General features: G+C 42.0%; 1 protein-coding gene across 1 annotated transcript in view; it reads left to right on the top strand.

The window, feature by feature from the left end:
* Positions 1-24,978, top strand: part of MYO1D (myosin ID) — a 162,438-nt gene that overhangs the window by 76,850 nt on the left and 60,610 nt on the right. The window contains exons 17-20 of the mRNA XM_069786766.1: positions 8,263-8,486; positions 9,634-9,778; positions 10,377-10,481; positions 19,766-19,879. Coding sequence (XP_069642867.1) covers positions 8,263-8,486; positions 9,634-9,778; positions 10,377-10,481; positions 19,766-19,879 — 588 coding nt within the window. The remainder of the gene's footprint in view (positions 1-8,262; positions 8,487-9,633; positions 9,779-10,376; positions 10,482-19,765; positions 19,880-24,978) is intronic.

Genomic DNA, 24,978 nt, shown 5'->3' with positions numbered 1-24,978 from the left:
GACAATTTCTGTGCGTATCTTCTTTACCAACAGAGCACTGCAGTGTAAATCACAGTCCCTTTGAGGGGCTTTCCCACTCTTTCATGGGGATGGGTAGCGAGCTACTTACACTGGTTATGGGGCTTTTGGGCAAAAATAAGCGTATAGTGACTGATCTGTGTTTGCTGAAATATTTCTGGATTATTTTTTTTCCCAACCGTGATTAAAACTGCACTCCCTAGCAGAAATGCATGTTTTAGCGGTGTTCGTGTCCTTTAGACAAAGGTAAGTAACATATTCTAGGTCTTTACATGACTCTCTTTTCCCTATATCTGCTTTGTTCTAGAAAGTCTTGTTAACAAAACAGTGCTGTCACAACTTCAGAAACGTAGGTGGAGCTTAATCCTCAGCCACTTCACTAAACAGCCGTAGGTTTTAAACTGTAGCAGCTGCTGTGCTGCATCAGACCAAAGGTCCATCGGGACCACGGTCATGTCTCCAAGAGATGCCTTGGGAGGACAGCAGCAGGGCAAGTGTGCATCATACCTCTCCTTAATACTTTCCCAGTCCCTTCAGACATTGGACTTGGGATGATGTGAGCTGGACATGGGTTTTTTTATTCAATAACACCTTCTGGATTTCTCTTCCCTGAACTTCTCCTCAAACATGTGCCACCAGCTTTTAGGTTTTGTAGCCTTCTTTGGCAAGCTCAGCTAACCACTGCATGGAGAGATCTTGCTTTGTTTGTGTCCTGGCATCTGCCAGTTTCACCTGATACCCACTCATTCCTGTACTGACAAGGCAGGACTTCACTCAGGGCTCTGTGGATGTCTGTCATATCCCCTCTCAGTCCTCTCTTCCCACAGAGAAGTGTCCTAGCGTATTTAACTTCTCCATGTTTGGAGGTTGTTCTGTGCTTCTGGTTGTCCTTGCAGTCTTTACCAGCAATAAACATTTGAAAATCATGAAGTAACTTGGATTTTGATATCTTCATCATGAAAAACTCACCTTGCTTTTTCATGGGATGAGAGAAGGTTCCTGCCTTCTAATGGCAGCAGCCTTGTTCTGGTGATTGCAAACTTCTCTGCTTCCCTAATACAGGAGCTTTGGCAGTTCTCTTCATCTGTTCATATAAAGTTATCTCCTCTCTCCCAACATCTTCCTTCCCTGGTCATTGTCAGAGGCAGGAAATTCTGTAGAGTGCAACCAGGATGGAGTAATGGGATGTCCTTTGTCAGGACAGTGGGGCACTGCTAAGGGCACCAAATGGACCTAACAACTCCTTAAGAGTAGGATGGCAAAGAGCTTTCTTGAGGCGTTCAGGCTGAACTGCAGCAGCAGCTCAGACTTGGCCTCGAAGGAAGACGGGTGCAGCAGCATGACATTTGCTGCAGCCGTTGCTGAGCAGCAGAACGAGCTGCAGGAGAAGCCCAGACCAGCTCGGTTAGGGTTCTGCATCCAGCACGTCATGTGTACGTGCATGAGTCTCACTTGTGCGACTTGCTTGCAACCACTGTTCCTTTGATAATTTTTATGTTTATTCTTGGACATGGTCTTGTTAATATGATCTAATTAATTTCCGAGTGGGACCCTTCTCTCTTTCCTAGCTCATGGAATATTGTTTCTATTAAGCAGAGTGATAGAATGAACATTGTTCAGCTGACTCATGTGAAAAGAGAAAATATCATTTAGTAAATTAAGCAGCTCTTCCCACTCACTGCTTATATGCTCTGTAATGTGATCTATTAGAATGGAAAGGCTTTGATTTAAAACCATTTGCCTCAAACCTTCTATGGGATCTGAATTTACTTGAATTGGGAAACTGCGGATCACAAATTGTGGTGTGTGCAAGTACCCAGTGGGTGCTGCGTGTGAATATTAGCCCCTCCATCATATCTGTGCTCTGCAAGGAGGTGACCCCTTTCAAAAGCAATCAGGAATAGTATAATTAAAGCTTGCTTCAGATTTGGGCATTTATTCTAACTGCAGTGCCTCAGAGGACCCTGTGGCAGAACTGCATACAGCTTCTGCACTGCACTATGGACTTAAATATTTAATAACCTTTCCTGTTTGAGATCCTTTAAAGCTGTGCAGGAAGGTTCATGCCTGTGTGAATTTCTAGCTAGGTTTTGTTTTATTCTTTTCAGTTTGGATGCCTGGAGGGCAGCTTGTGCTAGGGCAGCATGAAATATTGATCACAAAACAGTTCAGGCTAGTGCGAAGGAGGCCTAGTGGGAGGAGGTGTGCTGTATTACATACGGCAAGCATGAAATAGTTTTCCAAGGTTTAGTTAGTTGCAGAACTGCTCAAAAAAAATGTAACACTGGTGTTTAATTTAGACAAGCTTGGTTTGTTTGCTGAATTCTGGGCATTTGTTTGCTTGCTCATATGTTTAGATTGCGTGCTGTGTGGGTTTTCTTCTACATTCGCAGAGATAGCAGCATCTAGGTCAAATCTAGATTATCCCTTTTTCCATAGAAGACCTGCAGGCGAGGGAGTTTCAGCACTTTGGGCCCACCCTGCCTGGTCTGCTGGTTTTCCCTGTGCTCTGCAGGGGCCATTTGATTGTTTTCCTTTCTTTCCTCCTTTTCCCCGCCACCTTTTTTAATGGGAAATTCTGAGCTTGGAAGCAGACTGCAGTCTGCAAACGAGCCTATAATGTATAGGTTGGTATATAGGATTTATATTCTGCTAAGGTGATGGACTTGATCTGTGTTAGGTTTCTTTAATCTTAGAAACTTTCCTTAGAAGCTCGCTGAGCTTTTTAAGCAGATTCTAAAGGCATGTCCAGATCTCCTTTTCCATTCATTTGAATTTTAAGTTATTAAATTTTAATCAGAAAACATGTGAATTAAACATGCTTCATAAAATATTTCAGTACTTCCCATAAGATAAGATGTGACTCTTGGTTTGGATGAATGCTCTATTTCTTTTTGTGCAAGTCCCAGTTTCAGAAGCTACCAAAGCAGCTGCCACACTGGGAGGAGGGGCACCACTGATGGGATCACCGAGCACCCAGAGCTGTGCAGGAGGATTTCTCTTGGTCTGGAGCTTTTCGTGGTCCCAGTGGTCACTTCCACCTCAGTGGGCATAACTGAAGGAGTAAAAGGGACTGTGGTAAAGCAAACAGCAAGGAACTCTTGTTCACTGGAAGCAGCCATAGAAATAAACACTCTTTGTAATGTTCAGGAGTTTTGACCAAATTTCTTGTGTTGTTCAGACTTTGTTTTCCAACCTTTTCCTTTCTCTCCATCCATCCTCCTAGCCCTTTAGTCATAGTTTCACTTGCCCTTAGTTTTTTTTCACCCAACCTTTAGGAGGACAAAGCATAGAGGAGAAGGCAGAGGTATTGAAATAGATGAGGAGAGACCATGGATGGGGACTGGATGGGGAGGAATGTTGTTGGTTTGGTTTGTTGTTTGCTTGCTTGCTTGTTTGTTTGTTTTTAAAAAGCCTAAAACCTCCTTTTCTTTCCATTTTCAACATAACCGTAGTTATACATCTCTGCTCTTGAGTCCTTAATTTACTTATGGTCCCCTCCTGTGCATACACACATTGTGGAGCCAACACATGCTGCTGGTTATTCCCCTTCCCATACCCTGCCCTGCCTTGTCTCCTTGGGCAGCTCTTCTTGTAAAGGACAATCTGTTCAATAGCGTGTCCTGCACAATGACGCTTGCTCTTGCTTGGTCACTAGGCACTGCGTTAATTGGTGACAAAATTGATTGCTTTGGAGTCTGCTCTTCAGTGTGTCACTTTGAAAATTGTCATCAAACAAGGTTTTCTGTGAGCCTGGCTTCCTATGGGTTTGTCGTACACTGCTGACACCCCACAGTGACAACAGTCAGTTTTCTTCTTGTGACCACTTCACTGCCAGTACTCTCCAATCTTCATCATATCCTCCACTCCTTCCCTTGTGTCCGCACATGTCCACCTTCTCATCCCCCTGGTATACTGCCAGATCCTTCTGGTATCCTCTACCTGTTTGGCTTGGCATGCAGTCTGGTGTGGCTGTGCCTAGCTAGGAGCTTCATGTGTGCTGGATGGGATTTGGAGATCAAAGAAGGCAGATGGCTCTTGAGCTCATTCTGAAGCGTTTCCAGCAATGTCACTCTAATTTGAGGCTTGCTCTACTCTGCTGTTGATTTTTCCTGAAAGATATATGGACTTGCCTCTTTGAGTCTTCTGTTCCTCTGTCAGATTTGGTTGAAGCTGGCTAGAGATTCAGAAGATATCGCAGCAATCTCGGGAGGTCAGATGGGGACAAGGTTATCTTTAGTCTCGTTTCTATGGGAAGCCAGGTTAACCAGAAGTGAAAGTCACAGAAAGGTGGCAAAGGAAGTATCGCTTTATTCTTGCCTGTGGGAGGAATGATACAGGGCACTGTGATTCTCAGGCCTGTTTACCCTGTCCTTGCAAGATTTGCTAAATGCAAGTGCTGAAACTACCAGCTTGCTGGTGTGTAGTTTTGATTTAAGTTCAAGCTGAAAGCTGCTCACTGGTTGTCAAGTTTCAGAACAGTGATGCATGGGAGCTGTTGAATCCTTTCTGAACTATATATGAAAATGACTTGGACATTATCTTGGGTACAGAGGGCCACAAGAAAGAAGTAGAATCCTGAATGCACAGATCTTTCTGTTGGGTTTTTGGCATGCAGGTCCCCCATGTTTGGCCTTAGCTCTACCATTGTCCTCTAGCATGTAACAATAAAAGTAGCTTTTGCAACGTGAGAATCTGTTAAGTGCCATGATAAACTTAGCTCTGGAAATTTGATCTTTAATTTCATTTTACAGTGCTTGATGTTCTTGAGTTATGAACTGGAGGTGGGGGGAAGAATTGAAAAGGTACATTGAGAGAGCTGCTGCTCTCCCGATATTCAAGCCTGAGAAAGGTGCGTGTTGGTAGGAAACACTCCAGCATCCTCGTTTGTCTTGTGTATGGTTCTGACCCATTGCTCACAACTACATAATGCAGAGTACACAAAGTGGCTGCTGAACAAGGAGTTTGTTGCTTTGACAGCCTCCTCTTGTTTGTAGGTTTGAACGGTCCGTGTTTTTTCTGGAAGAGTCTGCTAGACCATCAGGTAGTCAGCTTGCCTTGGCAGTTCAACATTATTGATGGACTGCTTTAAGCAGAAATGAGCCCTGTGGTTGAAAAGAAGAACACCAAGCCAGAAAAACAATTAATTTTAAAAATAGTTGTACCCCATTCCCTGGGAGAAGTTTGTTCTTATCCTTGGCTTTCTCCTTACTTTTGGGAGGCACTGCCATTGTGGCTATTAGGAAGGCCCTTACTAGGAGGGAGGTTATCCAGTTATGACAACTTGATTTGAGGACATGCTTTTCATTAATAGTTTACTGCTTGTGTGTAGCCAAGGGGCATGCCTCAGCTGGATAATTGGATTTGGAAGGCTAGTGTTTGTAGCAATTGTGACACTTCTTGCTGTGAAGCCAATTTCTGCAGCGATGCAGCTGATACAACATTGGGGCAATCTGTTACAGCGCCTTTGTTCCACGGATGTCTGACTGGTGTAAAAAATAACCACAGCAAGAGACTTCCCTCAAGAGCGTGCCTACTTCAAGCACAAGGAAGCAAAATCAAGACCTTGTTCTGTATCTAAAAACAATTCAAAATGTTTTTGGGAAAAACTTGACAGAAGTGAAGCTCTGCAAAGTCTTTAGCAGCTTACACAAATTTACCGTGCATGTGCTTTTCTTGGGATCCTTTATAACATTCAGAAGGCTGTTTAGCTGTGACTTGGAACCCTTCGTTCCTCATTTCTATTCTTAATAAATTAAAAAATGAGAAGTTGGCAGTAGGATTTTACCTAGTTTGTCTTGTTTACTGTCCATACATTCCTTGCAGGTACATTTTGTGAGACTTCAGTCTACGTTTAAATGTCTCAAGCAATCCAAGTCTTCTTCACTTTTCTTTGAAAAAGGGCACAAATTACTTCAGTACTCTTTAGAGGCTCAATTATTTTATCCTAGTTGCTGATTCTGTTAAATTCATACAGTTTCTGAACCTGATATGCCCTCAGACATGAAAATGAGAGGTTTAAATCAGCCTTACACACTTTGGGTGAAACCCATGCCCCGTGCAAGTTGGTTTTAGCTTGTGGCTTCAGGAAGCCCTGAGGTTCTCAGGAGCTCTGATGCCCTTTATATGGCAATGTTCTTGTATCTCTTTGTGATATGCAGGTTACATAGAACTAAAACTACAATTATAACTGAGTGTGCTAAAAGCGACTACTAAGAACAGCATATGTGATGCAGAGGATGCTGCTTTCCCTCAATCTGTCTAATGATTTCAAAGAAAAAATAAGGAAAGTGTTATACATTATTTTATATGCATGCAGCATTGAGATTTTCAGTACCAGTTCACTGTTCGCTGTTTAACCCACGCTTTCTCTTCCTGCCGGTTTTGTTTGTCAGGTCATACAGCAGTGCTGATTTTCTGCTGTGGTTACAGGGACTGCTTTTTGTGCTTCCTGCTCTTACCTTTCCCTTCGCTGTCCTGTGTCCTGCCTCACTTCCCCAGCTCTCCCCTTCAACTGCTGAAATAGTCTCTATTCCCACACCCTCCTTAGGAGAGTGGCTCCTGGCAGGGGCTGGGGTCTGATAAGGAGGACGTTGCCTTCAGTCACCTTGCATGTGTTCAGTTGTTCACCTAGTTGCTTGCTTTACTTCATTTTCCTACACTTTGCTGTCCAGGATCATTTCCTTCCTCGTCTTCCTACCACCAATACACAACGTACAGTATAGGAGTAAGCTGGGCTCCGTCTGCTTCTCAGCTGTATGGCACTTAGCAGCTGCAGTTTGGCTTTCACCATGGTAAATGATCCACAGAATGGCATAGGGTTTAGGGTGATTTTATAGTGTTTCAATGACTGGTTTCTATCTTGGAATAAAATGTTGGAGGTTGTAGGCTTACAGTCATTTGGACACGATAAAATACAGGTTGAGGAATGGATTGGCTCAGCCTTACCTCGGATGTTTGGGCAGTGTTGTGTAGGGTCTTGACTCTGTTCTGGCGTGTTAGAACGTAAATGTGCTTTACAGAGCATCAAACCCCACCAGTGAAGCGGTGGGTGTTCAAACAACTCCCCAGGCTCTGCTGGAGCCACGTGAGTCATGTCTGTTGTGAACAGGAGATATCCCACGCAAGGACAGTGAGGCCAAAGGGGAACGAGGAGGGGTTGCTCTGACAGAGTTTGGAAGAAGAGTCCTCTGCTTTTGAGGGGCTTGGGACCCAAAGGCTCTATTTCCTCTGAATTTTGAGTGTATAGAGAAGAGCAGCCCCTCACATCTGCTATACTGCTTGCTACATATAGTTTTTGTCAGCCACATATCAGGGTTATCAGTAAAGCTGTCAAGAGAACCTTTGACATCAGCTTCATAAAGCGAATATCATGTTGGAAATTGCCTCAGGTAATTAATTAATTCTTCTGTAAATAGAAGGCTTGATATGCATCAATGGTGCTATGGGATGTTTCTCAAGAGGGAAATAAACTCTCCAGCAGGGCCCGTAGTGAGCAGCAAAGCACTCTTCGTATGCAGGAGGCTCATTATCCTTCCAGTTTAATTCTACAAGGAAACAAAAATACAGTCTTCATCTTGGCAGATTATATTAGATGAAAAGTACAGCTGTTGACGAATCCCTTGGGGACATGCATGTCAGCTTGAGAGCACTCAGGTGAATATGCATTTCTCTGGTTACAGGATACAAACAGCACAACCTGCCCAGCCTGGCTGAGCGCTGCCATGCTTTGTTGTGCAGGCGGTCTTCAAGTTAGGAGTTAAGGTAGCAACGTACAGTCACGTCAGCACTGCAAGCAGTCTTCTTGCACCGAGCCCCAGAGTGCCTCTTTGCATGGGGTGTCAGAAGGAGAAGTCCAGAACATGGCGTGTTTTCTGCCTGTGGTGCTCTCCAGGCACAAATAAGACTCGCAGCAAAGCTGGCAGAGCTGGCCTTCCGTCCGGCAAGTTGGGAGGATATCATTTGTTTTGCTTATTTGCTTGCTTTTCAGCACACAGCCGGGATGGATATTCCCCAAACTATTTTCAAAGCAATCTTTTTTTAATCAGAGTTAAAATTGTTTCTCGACACACTGGTAAACAGAGTGGTTTTTCAGTCATATTTTAATTGGATTTGATTAGTACAGAGAAATCACTTCCTTCAAAATAAAACTAATATATTTATGGATTTCAGCAGTATAGGAGTACAGAAAGAAAAAAATATCCTGCTTTTTATTGCTAAAACTATTTCTCCATTGACTCTTAGGTTTGGAGGGGCACTTTGGCTCGCCTTCGCTATAAGAGGACAAAGGCCGCCCTCACAATACTCAAGTATTACCGCCGCTACAAAGTGAAGGCCTACATCCATGAGGTTGCCCGACGCTTTCACAATGTGAGGCTAATGAAGGATTATGGCAAGCATGTGCAGTGGCCCACTCCTCCAAAAGTGCTGCGCCGATTTGAAGAGGCACTCCAGACCATTTACCATAGGTACAAAAGAAAACCTCTTGTCTTTTCAGTGTAACCTAGAGGAGTGAACAGCTACTGCTTGTTCCATAAAAGTTGAAAAAAGGACTGAAGAACATTAACTGCACATCATAGCTGAAGATGTCAGTGGCTTTTGGCACCCTTGACCAGGCAAATAATTATTCTGTTTCAAAGATTTAGTCAGGATGGACATTGTATTTCCTTTCTTGACCCCTTTCTGGTTGGCTTCAAAAGAAAAGAGCAGCTGCTGTTAGATGAGGGGGAAGAGAAAAGGAATCTTCTCGACTTCCTCAAGACTTCTTATACTAAGCCAGTATTTTTCTGCAGTAGAATAAGCAATGTTCCGCTATTCACCCGTATTCTATGTGTAGAAGAGGTATTTTATACCTTTATTACAACCTAATATCTAAAAGCTAGTGACTTTTTTCTCTGGTAAGTTGTAGGCAAAGTAGTTACAATTCCAATTTGAAAAATGATGACTTCTGAAAATCGCTGAACAAGAGAAATGTTGGCTGGATGGGGCCTCTAGAGATCTCCAGTCCAGCCATCTGCTTGAAGGGGGATTACCACCAGCACTAGATCAAGTTAGCCTTGGGTTTTTTTTCCCCAGCTGTCTCTTGAAAGCCATCCACAGCCTATTTGAGTAGAGAGTCCTGCGTTCAGAATAAGCTTAATTATCATAACTACAAAATTTTAGTTGCTGAAAGACTTTTCATAGCATTAATCCTGGAGGCCTGGTGTTGCTGCTGAAGGCTGGAGTATGGTATGGAGTAATGGATGGGCTGCCCTGCCCTGTTTCATGTCACAGTTGGTTAGGTTTCAATTGTAGGGCCAAATTCAGCTATTAAAGGAGAATGATATTGTAAATGAGCCAAAAAATGGGCTTGCAAAAACTTTATTGCAAACAGATGTGCCAGTAGTTGACTTCTGGGTATGGGATGAGGAGTACACCAGCCAAATCTGTTGGGAGTCAGAGATGATATGTGACTTTAAAGTGATAACTGATGTTTCCAGCTTTATGAATGCAATGGAAGGACTTCTTTTTACTCTGACATTTATAGTCTAGGGGTGTCCTTGTGGTTGATCTGGCAGAAGTAGTCCTCAGAGTGCATGGTACAGACTGGAACTGATTCAAGGTGTTTTGCGGCAGGTGGAGAGCAGGTGAACTCATCCGGAGCGTCCCACCAGAAGTCCTACCTCAACTGAGGGCCAAGGTTGCTGCCATGGAAGTGCTGAAGGGTCACAGAGCTGATATTGGCCTACAAAGAGCATGGGAGGGGAATTACATCGCACTGGTGAGTACAAGTGAAGTCATCAATGCAATGTCTGGGGCTTAGAATGTTATAAGGGTGGAAATCTTAAAAAGTGACTGTTGGTTTCTTGGGAGGGAGAAGTACTTTAAAGTTTCCTCTGTAAATGGGTTTATATAGTTTCAGAGTCTTTGACTTCTACTATACTAGGAGTGATTTTTCTGAATACTAAGCATAGCTTGAGCATCACAAGCAGCATTAAAAGATAATGAGTAATGCCATCAGCTGGCTCTTCAAATGGCCAAAGCTAGGAAAGAAGTCAATGTAAAACTAAAATTCGAGGTATAATGGGATGTTAAGAAATAGCATAAAATGAAAAGGAACAAAGAAGTTCTCTCTAGGCAAGTGGCATTGCTTCCTTTTACTCTGTCCTTCCTTCAAGCATTTTGTTTTGTTAAGGGGTTTTTTTTTTCAGAAAGCACATAAAACTCCAGATGCTCTGCTGCTCTTTGATGAGGCAGAGACTGGAGGAAGCCTTCGGACGCGGTGATGCAGCTGCAGTTCTCTCTGGCCCACCGTGACGTAATGCAATTACTTTCTTCAGTAAGCAAGAAGAGTTATGTGCCTGTCTTTGCTCTTTCAGAAACCAGACAACCCTCAGACCACGGGCTCTTTCATCCCTGTTGCCAACGAGCTGAAACGGAAAGACAAGTACATGAACGTGCTCTTCTCCTGTCATGTCCGCAAGGTAACCGGCATGTGTGTGGTCTGCAGACACATGGACTGGGTGGGGAAACTTCTTGCGGTCAAGGTGAAATCTTGGGAAGCCAAGGGCGAGGAGGTAATCCTGGAGAGGCTTTAACAGACAGCAGTTCAAAGCAGTCTTGTTTCAACAAACGGTATCAGTGATTTTTTTGATGGATACGTACCTCTGAACCTATTGCACCAAAAGGTGCTTGGTTTGAGTGGCTTCTGTGGCCTCTTCATGTCAGAGGCGTGAATAAATTCACTTGATTCTGTGTAACTGGTTTGGGTCTGACTTTTTTCATAGCAGAATTGTTTTTTTGTTAAATCGTTTGGATGGTTTTAAAAAAATAATTAGAAAAATTTGCTTGCATAATTTTTTATGGGTAGTTCATAATGATCTAAATGGTGCTGATTTTAAATGTCTGTCAGGAAAGGATATTTTGAATTTTACAAAGCCAACAGACAAAAACAATTTCAGTGGCAGGCTGGGGCTACTGATGTCCAAGTGTTTTTAAGAAGCTGTATCTTCCTTTTATTTCTAAAAATGTGCTATTGCAGTTGGTCCCCGCTTGCCAGAAGTGGAGCATGTGCATGATAATGGTTTATGATTCTGCAAATATTATATTTAACAGTAACAACAAAATTCATTTTGCAGCATAAAATCTCACTTTATAACAAAACTTCTTTGCTAGTGAGTTATATTATTTATTCAGTGGTGATTTGTGTATATAAAAATAGAAACCTCTTATTGCTTTCCAAACAAAAATATTTCAGTGGACTATTCTGTTGCTTTTAACATGGTCTCTTTAAGAGTGTGTTTCGCTAGTTGAATGAGTGGTTTGAGTGAATATTGGTTTGTATTGTTAGGATTAAAAGAGGACTGGGTGAGTCTGAATCCAAACCTCTTCCTTAACAATCTTGCAGCACTTTGGCTGGAACCTCCATTAGGGACAAGGAGATACAGGAGAATTTCCCCCTGGCTTTTTTCACTTCAGGCTGAAGACAAAATAATTCCTCTTCTAATTCATTTAATAAACTAGTTCTAAATTGTTGCTGTTTCTAGCTAAGCTGGAATAATTGTAAAAATACAATATTCAGCTCTTAAAGATGTGATTGTAGGAATCGTTGTTTTGAATGGGACTGGAATGATGGTGAGGGGAATTACTCAGGGGGTGTGCGTATAATATATGTATACCCAGTGTGAGAGTTTAATTTTGCTCGCTATTACACAACTTTTAAGCTTTTAAGTCTGTATGTTTCTCTCCCTTGCTACTGAGTCAGCTCTGGAGGACAATCTCCTGTGCAAGCATAGGGGAAAGCAGATTTCTGGAGCACAGATCTGTACCTTATCCTGTTCAGTAGTTGCAGGCACAGAGCCCCTGCCTTTAGGCAAGTGTCGGAGCAGTTCCTTTTTGTTTATGGTGTATGAAGAAATCCTTGAGCATATGAACAGGCCTTGTTTCTATACATCCTGTTACTGAGTTTACTTGCTGGAAAAATCCATTTTCTGGTGGGTTTGTTGCACTGGTGTCCCAGCACTTCAATAATAAAAGCTGTCTGGAGATGGAATAGGTATTACTTATCATGAAGTGGATTTCTTCCTGAGCCTGAAAGGTTCAGTGCTCTCAGAGGTGAAGAAAGCTTTAGCTTACCATGGGTGCTTAAAAAATGTAGCTCAGCTGAAGTCAGAAAATACAGCAGAGACTGCGAGGTTATAGATTTGCAGTCTTGTGCTTTTAAATTATCTTGTAACTTTTTTGATCTTTTTAAAGGTTAAGTTGTTGGTCGCTTTCTTCTATCAGAGAGGTCAGGCTTAATCCTCCGCTTGCCTGCTTAGTTAGGGATACCTTTGCATGGCTTTTGAAATCATCGGTAGAGGAATCACACATACGAGCATGGCAGCCGAATACGTACGTTCAGACAGCAGGGCTAACGTAAGACAAGCTGACCTGCAGCCACCTACAGAGACATGCGCACAAAGCCCTGCGTGATGGGTCAGCTGGCACGGGGGAACTGCTACTCATCCACAGCCCAGCTGTGCTCGAGCCTTTGAGGTTGTTAATGCTTTTTTTTTGTCTTCAGTCTTAAGGATCTGTGTTAGACAGAAAAAATATAGCTAAATTTAGTGAAATTACAGCATCTCCTGTGGGAAAATGGTGGTCTTAAAGAAGCAAATAGGAGCACCTCTCCTCCAACAAATAGATAAAATCATTTCAGCATTGCTGTTGAGGACAAGACTGCAACTTTGTAGGATCTTTAATGATGTGTGTAAGCCTGGTGATTTCAGTACATCTCCATGTTTAAACTCAAAAGCAAATGACCCCTTTCAAATCCATGCTTGGATGTAATATCTTTTTGAGTGAACCATTTGTCTTCCCTCTTGTACGGATGAGAAATGTCCAGGCAAGCCTGAAGTGAACAAAGGAGAGAAGACAAACAATCCTGAACTTTGAAAGCTAACAAGACAAAGATTTGACATTTCAAGATTTACCATTTCACTTTCTAACTAATGCACTTCTTCAGGTAATCTTATTATACCTTAAATTTGAACATCAGATTTGCAGACTAAGCAACAGTGAAAAGTGTTGTAGAGCCTGTAAGCGACTCCAGGCCTTGACTACAAGAACACAGTCTTTACCTTGAAAACAACATTAGCCTTCTTTTACTCTTCACATAAAACAATTTATATCCTATGCTGTCTTTTTAAAATGAAGGTGTTTCTCATGTCAAAAATACAAGCTGTAGCATTCTGCCTCTTACCCAAAAAGTAACAGCAGTCTTGAGGATCAGCTTTCAGTGCTGTGGGGCAAGAGGAACAACTTCTGATTGCTATGTTCTTCCCTTTTCTTTTTTAAAAATTAAATAAATAAAATAATATTTTTTTTTCCTTTTAGCCTTATCCTTCTTTAACTTCCTTATGTCATACCAAATGTTACTTGCACAAGTATGGCGCTTGGTGTTAGCACATGCAGGCTGTCTTGGTGGTCAGCACATTTGAAAGGGAGTGACTTTCACTGCAGAGAAGGTTGTAAAATTTCTTATGCTAAACCTGGTTCGTTGTGGATTTGCAAATTGGCTGTTTGTTTCGAAGGTGTAATTTGGTCCATGCGAAGCTTTAGCAAGGGACTGAAGAGTGAAATCACATGAAAATGTGATTAATTATCAGGTGATATCATTGCTTCCCTTAAATAATGCTCTTCAACAAGTATCAGTCCACAGAATAAGGTTGCTCAAGTTCATTCATGGTGTATTTTCATGATTCAGCTTATTTGAGGATTCCTGAGCAAAAAATGTGCTGTTACCGTTTGTCCTTTAGTCAGGCAGGAAGGTGTTAGTGGTAACGAGAGGGCACCTTGGTGAGTTAAGGTAAGTGTTTTATTTCTGGAATAGCATCAGACTTCCTTTGCAGCTTTCAGTAAGGTACTGAATCATTACGCCACGTGTGAAGTAGTTCTTGACTGTCAACAGCAATGTTAGGTGTCTGCTCTTTAAAATTTTCAGATAATTGCAGTCTAATACATTTCTTTCCTCGGAAGGAAAACAAATTAAAAGGATAAGTACTGGGCAGCTTGAATAGACACAAGTTAAGCCTGGAGTTCATGTATTTCAAAATGTTTATGTATAGAACATGTCTTACGATCTGCAAGATATTTGCTAACCATTAAATTCTTTGAGATAGAATTTTTTTTAGCTGATGATTGACATTTTTCTGGTGAAGTAATACCAACTCTCACCAGCCGGGGAACTGCTCCTGAAGTATTGATAACTGCTGGTAAAGTTTTCTTTAGCTTGAGTGCGTGGGGTCTTAATTTCAACAGCTTGAGATGAATAATAACGGTGAATCTGTTTGGACCGAAGCTTTTATAGCTCTTTTTAGACAAGGTCTGTGAAGAGACTTTGAAGTCTTGTTGATGGGAGGTGCATGTGCTTGCTTTCTCGCAGTTGGTGTAGGTAGAAGCAGGTCATTTCTGCCTATAGAAAAATATATCTTTTCTGAGCACTGTGGTGCTCTTCATTTTTCAAAGGAAATTTTCAAGTTTTTTGCCTTGGGAAACCAAACGCATATTTCATGCATACCACCAGGTTTTGTTGTATCACCTAGGAAACAACAATTTCTCTTTTTTTTTCAGAATAAGGCTTTTCTTCCCACTTTCTCCCTTGCCATTTGTGGCACCAAGCTCCCTTGAGAGGACCATCTCTTCCAAAGCCCAGTGGCCTGTGGTGTCTGGAGGTCCCTGGCAGAGACCTGAAAAGCTCATTTGGAGGTTTTTCTGCTATAGGATAGACCTTCATTTTTTCCCCATAAGCTAGTCAAGAAGCTAGATTAAGACTGATTCACATTTGGATCAACAAAGATATAAATAAAAAATGCCCAGAAGGTGCAGAGAACACAGTGCTGGGAAGGGCTGTTCTCCAGGAGGGTATAAGCTGTATCTGAGAACATAAGGTCTGTCTCTACTCCTACAAAATCAAAAGAATAGTGGCATCTGCAATGTTGCTGGCGTTTGTCTGAGTCTCTTCTGTGCATGCTTCCCAATGTGACTGTTTACTTCTAAAAAGACAGCATGTATTATTTACATAAATATGCCATAGGTGCCTGAGACACCTGAAGCAAAGCAATTGCTTGGAAAAAACTGAAAAGGACATGAGTTATAGAGCAGTGAGAATTTGCTTCTCAGGTGAGATAGGCTGCTGGACTTGCCGTTTGGTACATCTCTTTAGCTGTTCAGCTGAATTTATTGTTCAATGTGAACACTGAAAACAGTGGGTAACCACAAGAAAGAAGTGGAATTTAAAACATGCTTGCAGAACTACTACAATATTATATTGCCTTGCGAAAGCTGGGCACGCTTCCCATCCCTGCTTTCTAGGCAGCAGCTGCAGGACCTTCTGCGGTGGGGTGGCTCTGGTTGCACAGCTCAGTGAGGTCTGCTCCCTTGGTCACCGTGGGCTCCGTGCTGGAGGTGGGCACGGACAACAGGCAGGACATTGTGATGGGAGATGGGAGCAACAAGCAGAATCATGGCAGTGAACAGGTGGTGTTGTCAGACTCTTTAAAAAAAATTAAAATTAATCAAAAAAGACATGTTTGGGAACCATGGCCACACAGCATCAGATATGAGGTCTGTGTGGGGCAAATCACAGCCTAACAGGCTGGAGACGCCTTTGCTTAAACTCTAAAACATGGAGTGTGGTGTGCTGTGAGCCACACGACCAAATTATGGTTTGAGGAGCCTGTGCTACTCTGCTCAAACAACTCAATGTGTAGCACCAGACAGTCCTAACCTACTTTCTCTGGGCCATTCAGTGTTTCATAGCCTTTTTTTTTTTTTTTTTCCTCCCATTCATCTGCTTCCTAAAATAATCCCAGTTATTCAGCATCTCCTGCTGTGAGATTTTCCAGGCCCTCAATCATTTTCTTTACCTTCTCTGAACCATTAGATTCTCCTTCACGTTCACCGTCCCAGTGCTTCACACACTATTCCAAGTGAGACTATGGCACCCAGAACATTATTCCCCATGGTAGTCTTTACTGCATGCTAACGCCTTGCTTGTTTTCAGCTGCCTTGTGTGTTTGTGCCAAGATCTATCCAGAGCTGTCTAAAATAATTTTCAGTTACTTTTTCTGAGTTGGTGCTGTTAATTTAAAGCTGTCATATAGCTCTTCAGTTTGCATTTTTTGCCTTTATCTGCTCTGAACTTTGTCAGTCTGCTGCCTATTGACTGAGAATATTTAAGTTCTCCAGTCATCTCCTGACTTCACCTAGGAAAATCCTATTTATGTTCATCCGCCTTATCACGTCTCACCCTTGTCTACCCTTCTCAGTTGATTAATAAATATCTCTGTGACTGTGATACACCGATGACTGCAGCTTTGCCTTAGTGAAAAATAATTTCTACTTTGTGTCCTACTTTCTCATGTACTTTTGTCAAAACTTTGCATCTTGCCTTGTGACTATTTAGTACCCGGCCTCTTGGGACACCTGAAAGCCTAGATGGCATCAAATATTCTCCTTTGCTGTAGTATTTCCTCAACAAATTAATTGTAATGTTAGTGAGACGTGTGTTTCCTCTGTCAAAACCCCACTTGCTGGAGCCTAACGTTACCAGCAGCCTAGAAGAATATTTGTAATGAGTTGCGATGGGATGGGGGGAATTGAAATGAGCTGTGTTTAGAAAGGAGATATGAACAAAGGCATGATCCCAGGGTATAAAACACTTCTCTGGAGAGTTTATAATTTTGTTTCCTGGCATAACATGATCCTCCCACTTCTGTTTTTGTAAACAATCACACTAATTCCATAAGGTGTAGAATAGTGGTTTATTAGCTTCAGTCTTCCTGGATCTTCCCCAGATCAGATGTCGTTGTGAAGGTATAACATTTAGTATCTTGTATCCTTTGAATGAGTACATTTTTAATAAACAGTTGCATAATTTTACAATAATTTTCCAGAGGTGCTTGTGTGGCATTTGACAGCAGTTCTGGTGATTTAATTTGTCAGGTACTGGAGGGATGCTGTTGCTGGAGACATAATTGGTGGCCAAAAATAGACATGAATTCAGAACATCAGAATACCTAGAATTAAGAGAAATTATATAATTATATGACCACTATACATGGCCTGCTGCTGGGCCATGTCATTAGTTTGCATCATTAGCTGGTGCTTAAATAATCTGTTCTTCCATTGCTCTTACTACATAGAAACTGGATGTATGAGCTGCAACAAAATACTGGGATGTGGGGCTGTGCACTTGGCTGTTTTCAGTGGTACTTGCTGGGGGGTTCACATATTGCTGTCTTTCCCACTTAATTTTTACCTTATCAGAACTTTTATGTATAATTGGTATTTTAAAAAAAAAAAAAAAAAAAGTTGTTTTAGGGTTGATCCACACAAAAAACCCATAAATACACTACAAGATGGAGCTTACTTTCCCCATACACTGAGTGCCTGGTTATGCAAGCAATATCCCAGGTGGGTAGTATTTTGAGTTCAAATTAAAGTGAAGCAACTTCTTGAGTATGCCTAAGATTATTCCATGAGGGTTGGGACATATATATACAGATAATCTCTTCTGCTGCTGTTGACTGCCAGTGAGATTACAGGTGATAATATAGTGGTTTGCCTCAGCAGGCAACTAATGGTTCTTCACTGAATTATAGTGTGTCTCTGTAATTGGTCTTAAATTTACAACTGTAAAGCCCAGTGGCAACATTAAGATATTAAGATATTAATGTTTCCCAATGGTGACACTAAGCTGTGTTTGCTGAACTACTAGAAAATGTCAGAATATTTCAGATACCGTGAAGTCTATTTTCTTGGTACCATATGGGCTGATGAAATCACAGAATGATTTAGGTGGGAAGGGACCTCTGGAGGTCTGTGGTCCAACCTGCTCTGAGCAGGGCTAACTTCAGAGTTAGATGAGGCTGCTCAGGCCCTCAGTCAGCCGAGTTTTGAAAATCGCTGAGGATGAAGGTTAGACAGCCTCTCTGAGCCTTGTTCCAGAGCTGCCACCCTCCTGGGGAGATTTTTTTCCCTTATGTCCAGTTGGACTTTCTGCTGCTGCAACTTCTGCCCATTGCCTCTTGTCCTTTTGCTGTACTTCTCCGAGAAACCTAGCTCCATCTCCTCTGTACCCTACCTTTTTCAGAGGGTACAGTCATTTGAAGATTAAAACACCTTTGCCTCTTTTTGGAAGCAAGTATCAAAGTTGTTTGAAGTGCACTGTAATTTTTGTAGTACTAAGTACCTTATAGGAGTGGACTGGGAGTCAGGAGACCAGAGTCCAGATTCAAAATAACCTGAAAATGGTACAAACAAAAACCAAATCAACTAAAAATCTCACTCTGTGGTCAGTTAACCTTAGCGGTGCACAGATGCCTCTGGGTGCTTCCTTGTTTGGTCTAGAAGTTTGCTGGATGCTGTAGCTTTGCTCGTTGTGTTCCCAGAATAGCCCTAGACAGCATAGCTGGGCAGTGGGCTCCTGTTTAAAGAATTTCTTCTGAGGAGCTTGAGCCCACTGGTGATCCTTAGACATCTTTGCCTTGAATAACATGTCCTTAACAGAACACAAAGTCAGGTTAAAATATGGGTTGAGTGATGTCCACCTCTATAGAAAAATCTGCTGTACTCGCAGTACGGGTCTGGGGTGGCTGAACTGACCTCACAGCTTGCTGCTGCTGAACAGAGCTGTCCTGTTTTCTTCCCCTGTTTATCACTACCCAGAGCCTCACCCTCTTTCCCTTGCAGTGGCTCAGATGCTCGTTGTGCCCTTCCCTTGCTAAGTTCACAAAAAGGGCAGATTTTTGTCAGGTTAGTGAATTGGTAGGGCTGATGAGCACCAGAGCTAGCTCAGGGTATTGGGGTTAGGACCTCCTGGAAGGGGCAACAGGATGTTGTTCTCAATGGCAGTGAGCCTTTAGACGAGACTGGTTGTACTCTTGCTTTGCTTGTCTTACTTAGGAAGGGAGAGGGTTGTGTTCAATACCCCTTGCAGCCTGAGGGCACTCCAGCTTGGGTCTTCTGCTTGCCAAGAAATAACCTTGCCTTCCTCCCACCACCTGGCTGCCTAGGTCCCTGTGTACAGGCTTGGCTCTCCCGGGCTCCGTCTGGCCCCTTCAGTCTCTTCTTCCTTCTTGCAGAGTGGCACAACTTCAGCAAAACCGGTGGAGCGTGCCCATACTCAGCTAACACATCCACTGATGGGCAGGGGAAGGAATGTTGTCCACATTTTCCACTTCTTGGGCAAGTTGCTCAGCTACATCGAAGGCACAGATGTTTTAAAAGAGGGAAATGGGACCTGCCTGAATTCAGGACCAAAGCATCTACTTTCAAATGCCTCAGGTCTGGACTGTCACAGACCTGGTGACACTCTGTTTGGCTCTGCAGGGCAGGTATTCTGCATCATGCTTTTGGGGTGAAAAAGGCACATGTATAATGTAGTAACAACAGCCATCTGCCTGGGCTTGGTGTCTGCCAGCGGACAGGGATGCAGGTTGAATGTTGCTAGGGGAAAGCATCTGTCCTTTATTTGATTGAGGCCGTAGACTTTCCCAGGTTGCCCCAGCCATGCTGGATAACTCTGGGAAGGTTGGTTCTCCAAGACTCAGCATTTCTCTATTTGTAAAATGGGATTATGGGATCCATCTTCCCTTTTCACTGTTTCAAGATCTGTGGAGAAAACCTGTTTAAAAGCTGTGTGAGTTTTGGATATTTCCTGCTGCAGTTTTATTCAGCATGTTCTTGCAGTGATCAGTGGGACTGAAAATTTGCTTCTTTACAGGTCAATCGCTTCAATAAGGTGGAGGACAGAGCAATCTTCATTACTGATCGACACCTTTATAAGATGGACCCTATGAAGCAGTACAAAGTGATGAAGACCATCCCCCTCTATAATGTAAGTACAGGGACTGGGGAATCTCATCTCGGGCTCTCTTAGTCATGGGCAGTGCATCTACTGTTTAGCTCCATTTTCATATCCATAAAATGGAAAAAGACCTTGGTTTACAGTTTTTAATATGTTTAATGTCTTTAAAACAGTTATAGTGCAATTATCTACAACACTGATGCATCACGTTAGCTTCTAATTTCAGCACATAAAATAAAAGCTAAAACCCAAACTGCTTATCACACTCTCTTCTGCTCTTTCTTCTATTTGTTTTTTTATTTGCTGTGCGCTGCAAGATCCTGGCCCCATAAGGGGGTTAGCATTTCACAGCAGCTTATGACACAATTTCTGTGTCTCTGGGGGTTTGTTTGATCCTTCATGTCGTGTTTGAAATTTTTTTTTTTTATTTGTTCATTTTTAATGTAAATCTTATCAAAGCTAAATTCGGAATTATAGTGAGGTATCTCGCCTTTGGGGTAGCAGAGTTTAGCTGCCAGTGACAAAGCAGCAGATTATCACTAGTAGGAAGGGGGATGGGGGAAAACCTCATTTTAGCTCTTCAGCATCCTGGAGTGTGGATTCAACTGCTTGGTTTTTTGATTCAGCCTGAGGTAACACTGCTATGGTTATCTTAAACCTACAGAACCTGGCTGGGTTGCTTGGAAATGTCGTACACAAATTTGTTGGGATGTTTGCATTTGGAGAAATAATAAATCTGGTGGGCCCGTATTGCTAAAAGAGCAGAGATGGGATTAGGGTAACGGTAAAATCTAATCTGCAAATGTGGAGTGAATGATTAGCTCAGACTGCATATGTAACATTGGTTTTATAGGTCCTCTTCTAACCTCCATGCTGGTCATCCATCTAAGCTGTGCACCGACCACCCACGGCAGCATGTGTGTGGAGTAACATGCTCGTACCCCAATTCGTTATTCGCTGTACAAAGCAATGTCTCCATGGCAGTGTCTCTTGTTTTGAAAAGACATTACTGCCAGGGAGTTAGCAGCTGCAGGTCATTTTCCTCAGTTGATGTTCTGTTCTACTGACATTATCTCTTAATTGTGCAAAATGAAATTGTCAGCAGATTACGCTGCTAAATGGCTGACTCTTGCTTGTGCAAACCAACTTGTTCAAATACATAGAGACTACGTAGAGTGTTTTTCCTGGACAGGTCTTTTTTTTGTGAAGTATCAAGGTGAACTCAGGTGGACAAGGTGGAATTTTGTCCATCACAATTTCTCACTACTAGTTTTCTGCACTCTTACCTTATAGAAAATGGCTAGGCCACTGCAATTCACTTACTACATTAGTAATTATAAGTAAATCTGTATTTATCACAGTTTTAGAAAAATGTCTGCTTTACCTGTGTGCCTGATGGGTTTAAAGGTGGAGCTTTTACATTTACATAACAGCACAAGACCAGGTCCCTGTTGGTATCTGAACGTTTTCCTCTAAAATTCTTAATGCCTTAAACATTAAAGGGGGCAAGCAAGTTGGATACAATTTGTAGGTTGTCTATAGAATATCTGTTACATAGAAATGTTAGTAGTTATTGTTTTTTCCACAAAACACGGACATCTAAAATAGAATAACCATTCTTACAGAGTGCTGTAGCACAGGCTGTATGTTGGCTGTCTGCTTTGCATTTCCTCTAGCAGCGAAGCAGTTAATGGTCTGTGCATATAGGTCTCTTGCTCTTAGAATACTTAAATTTCTGTAGATATAAATCACCTTTATTTAGATTTATTATAGATCTGCAATTATTCCCTTTAGCAACTTACCACAAGGCTTCCTGACTGAACAGTTTCCTTGACCTGAGCAACTATGAAGAGGTCCTGGAGTACTTTGCACAGGAGGGATGGGTCCAAAAGACCCTTTGCTGACTCATACAGGTGTCAGAATAATATTCCAGAGTGGAAATTTGATGAAAGCTATCTTTGGTAAATGCTGTAGTGATAAATTTCTGCTCTGTTGGCCACAGCCTCTCCTTTTACTTACTTCTCCTGCACTGTGTTCCTGGGGAACAGTAGAAAATCTGCACGTACACACTGGGATTGCATGGTGGTTCCGGGGCGTGCTCACTGATCCTGTTGATTTACGGCTGACCCCTCTCTGTGCCGCAGGAAGGGGGGAGAGGAGGAGAGAGTTTGGAAATTTATTTGGTTCATATACAGGACATGAAATATTTGTATTTCTTTTGCCAGGATTTTGTAAATTGTACTCCTGCTAATGGTTAATGCTGTAATGCAGGGGTTTTTTCCTTTTGTAGTTATGTTTTATATTTGTTACTAAATTGTCTGAATATGCATTGTCTTTCACCTCTTGAGCTGCCTTGCATCTCTCTCTCATTTTTCTGCATGCCTGATCCCTTCTTGTGTGGAAACACTTTCATAGTGTACAGGGAGGTGCTGTAAGTAGCCAATTAGGGATACAGAGATTCCTTCCCTTTCGGGGAAAGAACAATTGTTTGAACTGATACAAAGATTTTTGAGAAGCAAATGGATAATAATTACACCAGTCTTGATGTATATCGGTGCACCAAATATGTCCTACCAGAAGGATGTGTGTTCACTGGGGAAGATGGATTGCCCTTCCAATATCTAAAGGTGAACCCAGTTGAAATTTGTCTGCCTGTTAGCTGTGCTGCTCGCTGTCAGCATTTTGAAAGCACCGTATCAACATGGCAACATCCTTAGGGATGGTGTTTCCATGGAAATCTCATTGGAGACAGTCAGCTGATGTCTGTTACAACCATAAACTTGTTTTCGGCTGAAGAAATTGCACTACAGTTCCCCATCTCCTTTAACTATGTTTACATGTAAATGGTTTCAGTATAGCCTGTAATGCATGCTTGCTCGGGTCCCAGGCTCTGCATTCTATTTTGTGTCCTGTGTGAGGAATCTGTAATTTTGTGCAAATGATGACAAAGCAATAACTTTCCTTTCACTACCCTGACTATTTTGCTGGATTGAGATGCTACTTTAGGGGATTTTCTGTGTGCAAGCATTCTGGCAGTTGCCTCATAAGTACCAATATACAATTATCTTTTTGTTCTTACCTGGAGAGAAAATAAACAGATAATGGCAGAAAGGAATTAAAAAGCGACTGAGCAGCAGAAAGGATCTTGCAACTACCTTTCCCAGTACAGTTCTGAATACAATAAAAGATGTTCTGTGGATGCTGAAAATTTTTTCCTGATCTTTAAGCAGAGCTAATATTAGTGTTTGTAAATACTGAGATAAGCACCTTCTCTGAAATTGTTTCTTTTGTGTTATATTTATTTGTTCAGATAGTCTTACGGGGAGGGGTGAAATAGGAAAATTTTGAAGGGCTCTTGGACTTCTAACAAGCTTCTGTTGAATAATTAATGTTTAAATAGGCTTTTCAAATCCAGAGATTTCAACTTGTTCAACTTTCACACTCAGTGCACATTTAAAACCTTGATGGCAGTAGTCCCTGTGGTGCTATTGTGCTCACAGGATGTTATTTAAGCATGCAAATTAATTTTAAGGGACACTATAAACCCAGGCAGCTGTTAATGTCTGTGCATGAAGTGTAGCTTGTTTTTAAAGTATTTCATAACCTCAAAATAGTGTGAACAGTAGAGAATAAACTCCACCTGTGTTGGGTATATTGTGCAACTGGTAGCAGGAGGTCTCTGCTCAATACTTGAAATATCGGCAGTTACTGTAGTTCAGACAGACTGTTGTACTGTGATAATAAGCCAACAAAATATTAGTGATTCTAAACTTGAGTAGTGTTTTATCCAGAAAATAGGGCATACACTACACTGCTGCATGCTGGTTGTGGTGTGTTTTTCTGGGACGATGCTGCTGTCTGGTATGTGTTAGACATCCAGAGCTGGAACAGGTTTCTTGGAAGTAATACGTTGTGACTGCTAAACCAAACATATGGATCCAGACTGTTTCTGAATATGATTCATGCTTCTGAAAGAAGTGAGTAGTCTCCAGCTTGATTTGTGCTAATATCCTTTCCAACACAGGCAGCGGGGTTACACAGAAGGCTTTTTTCTTTAAGAAGGGAATAATGAGACTTTCGTTTCCACAAAATGGTATATTGGTGCTTCTCACTTTGAGGAGAATGTGGCTTCTCTATGCAAATCTCTGGATTACTCAAAGGAGTTGTGTAGTCCTTTAGTGGACAGGGAAGGTCTGCTGTATTCTCTCTCTGTACTCATCACTCTTTTGCCTTTCTCTCTCTTTTTTTTATTTTATTTTTTTAGCACCAGTTTGTTAAATGTACTTGCCTCTTGATGTTTCTTTTGCCATCCTTATATTTTGTTTCCCCAGCGGAGATTCATTTTTTAATTTTTCTAATATTCATCTGAATAGCCTATGTACCCAGATTGCCACTCCTAAAAAATTTCCTGGTTTTGCTTTGTGAGATGATGAGGACAAAGCTTTTAATGTGCCAAGTAGCAGTTACTTGATAGGCAAAAAAAACCCCAAACCACCAAACCAAAACCCCACACCTTTTTATTTTGTCAGAAGAGCAAGACCTTAATCCATGCCTAAATACTGGAATCATCATGGCTTTGCGGGATTTGTGACTTATATTTTTCATCAAGATGTTTAGGCTTTCAGTAAACTTCATTCTTACGTTATCTGGATATCATTGCATTCCCAGCACTGCGTATGTGAATTTGAAGTTGGTTGTTGGCCAAACTCATGATGATTGTTGGTTTCCTTTGAAAAGAAAAAAAAAAAAAAAGCAGGCTTGTGGCTCTGCCAATGAACCATGCGGTGTCATTCAGTGTGAGGTTTTGGGGAAAGAAAGCTTTGGCTGTTAGAAATCCACCTGGTGCACTCTTTGGTGGGTGCACCCGTGGTGCTGGATAGGCAGAAGGACACTACAGTAACACGGGACCTTGCTGCTTCTGGCAAGAGTTGCTGAGAGTGAACCCGGTCTAGATGGTAAAATTTCATCGCACCTTTGAGACTGTTGACTTCCAAAAAACCACTGGTGTATCACCTTGACTTTTTCAGCTTGTGGCAGGAGTACTGAGCTCTGTGGTAGAGGTAGATGTTGAGAGTGAATGTGGCATCTTGGAGAGGAAAGAACTAGCCTGGCGAGTAGCAAAGATACAT

The sequence above is a fragment of the Haliaeetus albicilla genome, chromosome 7 (genome assembly GCF_947461875.1).
Source record: "Haliaeetus albicilla chromosome 7, bHalAlb1.1, whole genome shotgun sequence".
Classification (NCBI taxonomy): Eukaryota; Metazoa; Chordata; class Aves; order Accipitriformes; family Accipitridae; genus Haliaeetus; species Haliaeetus albicilla.
This window is presented reverse-complemented; position numbering and strand designations above follow the sequence as displayed.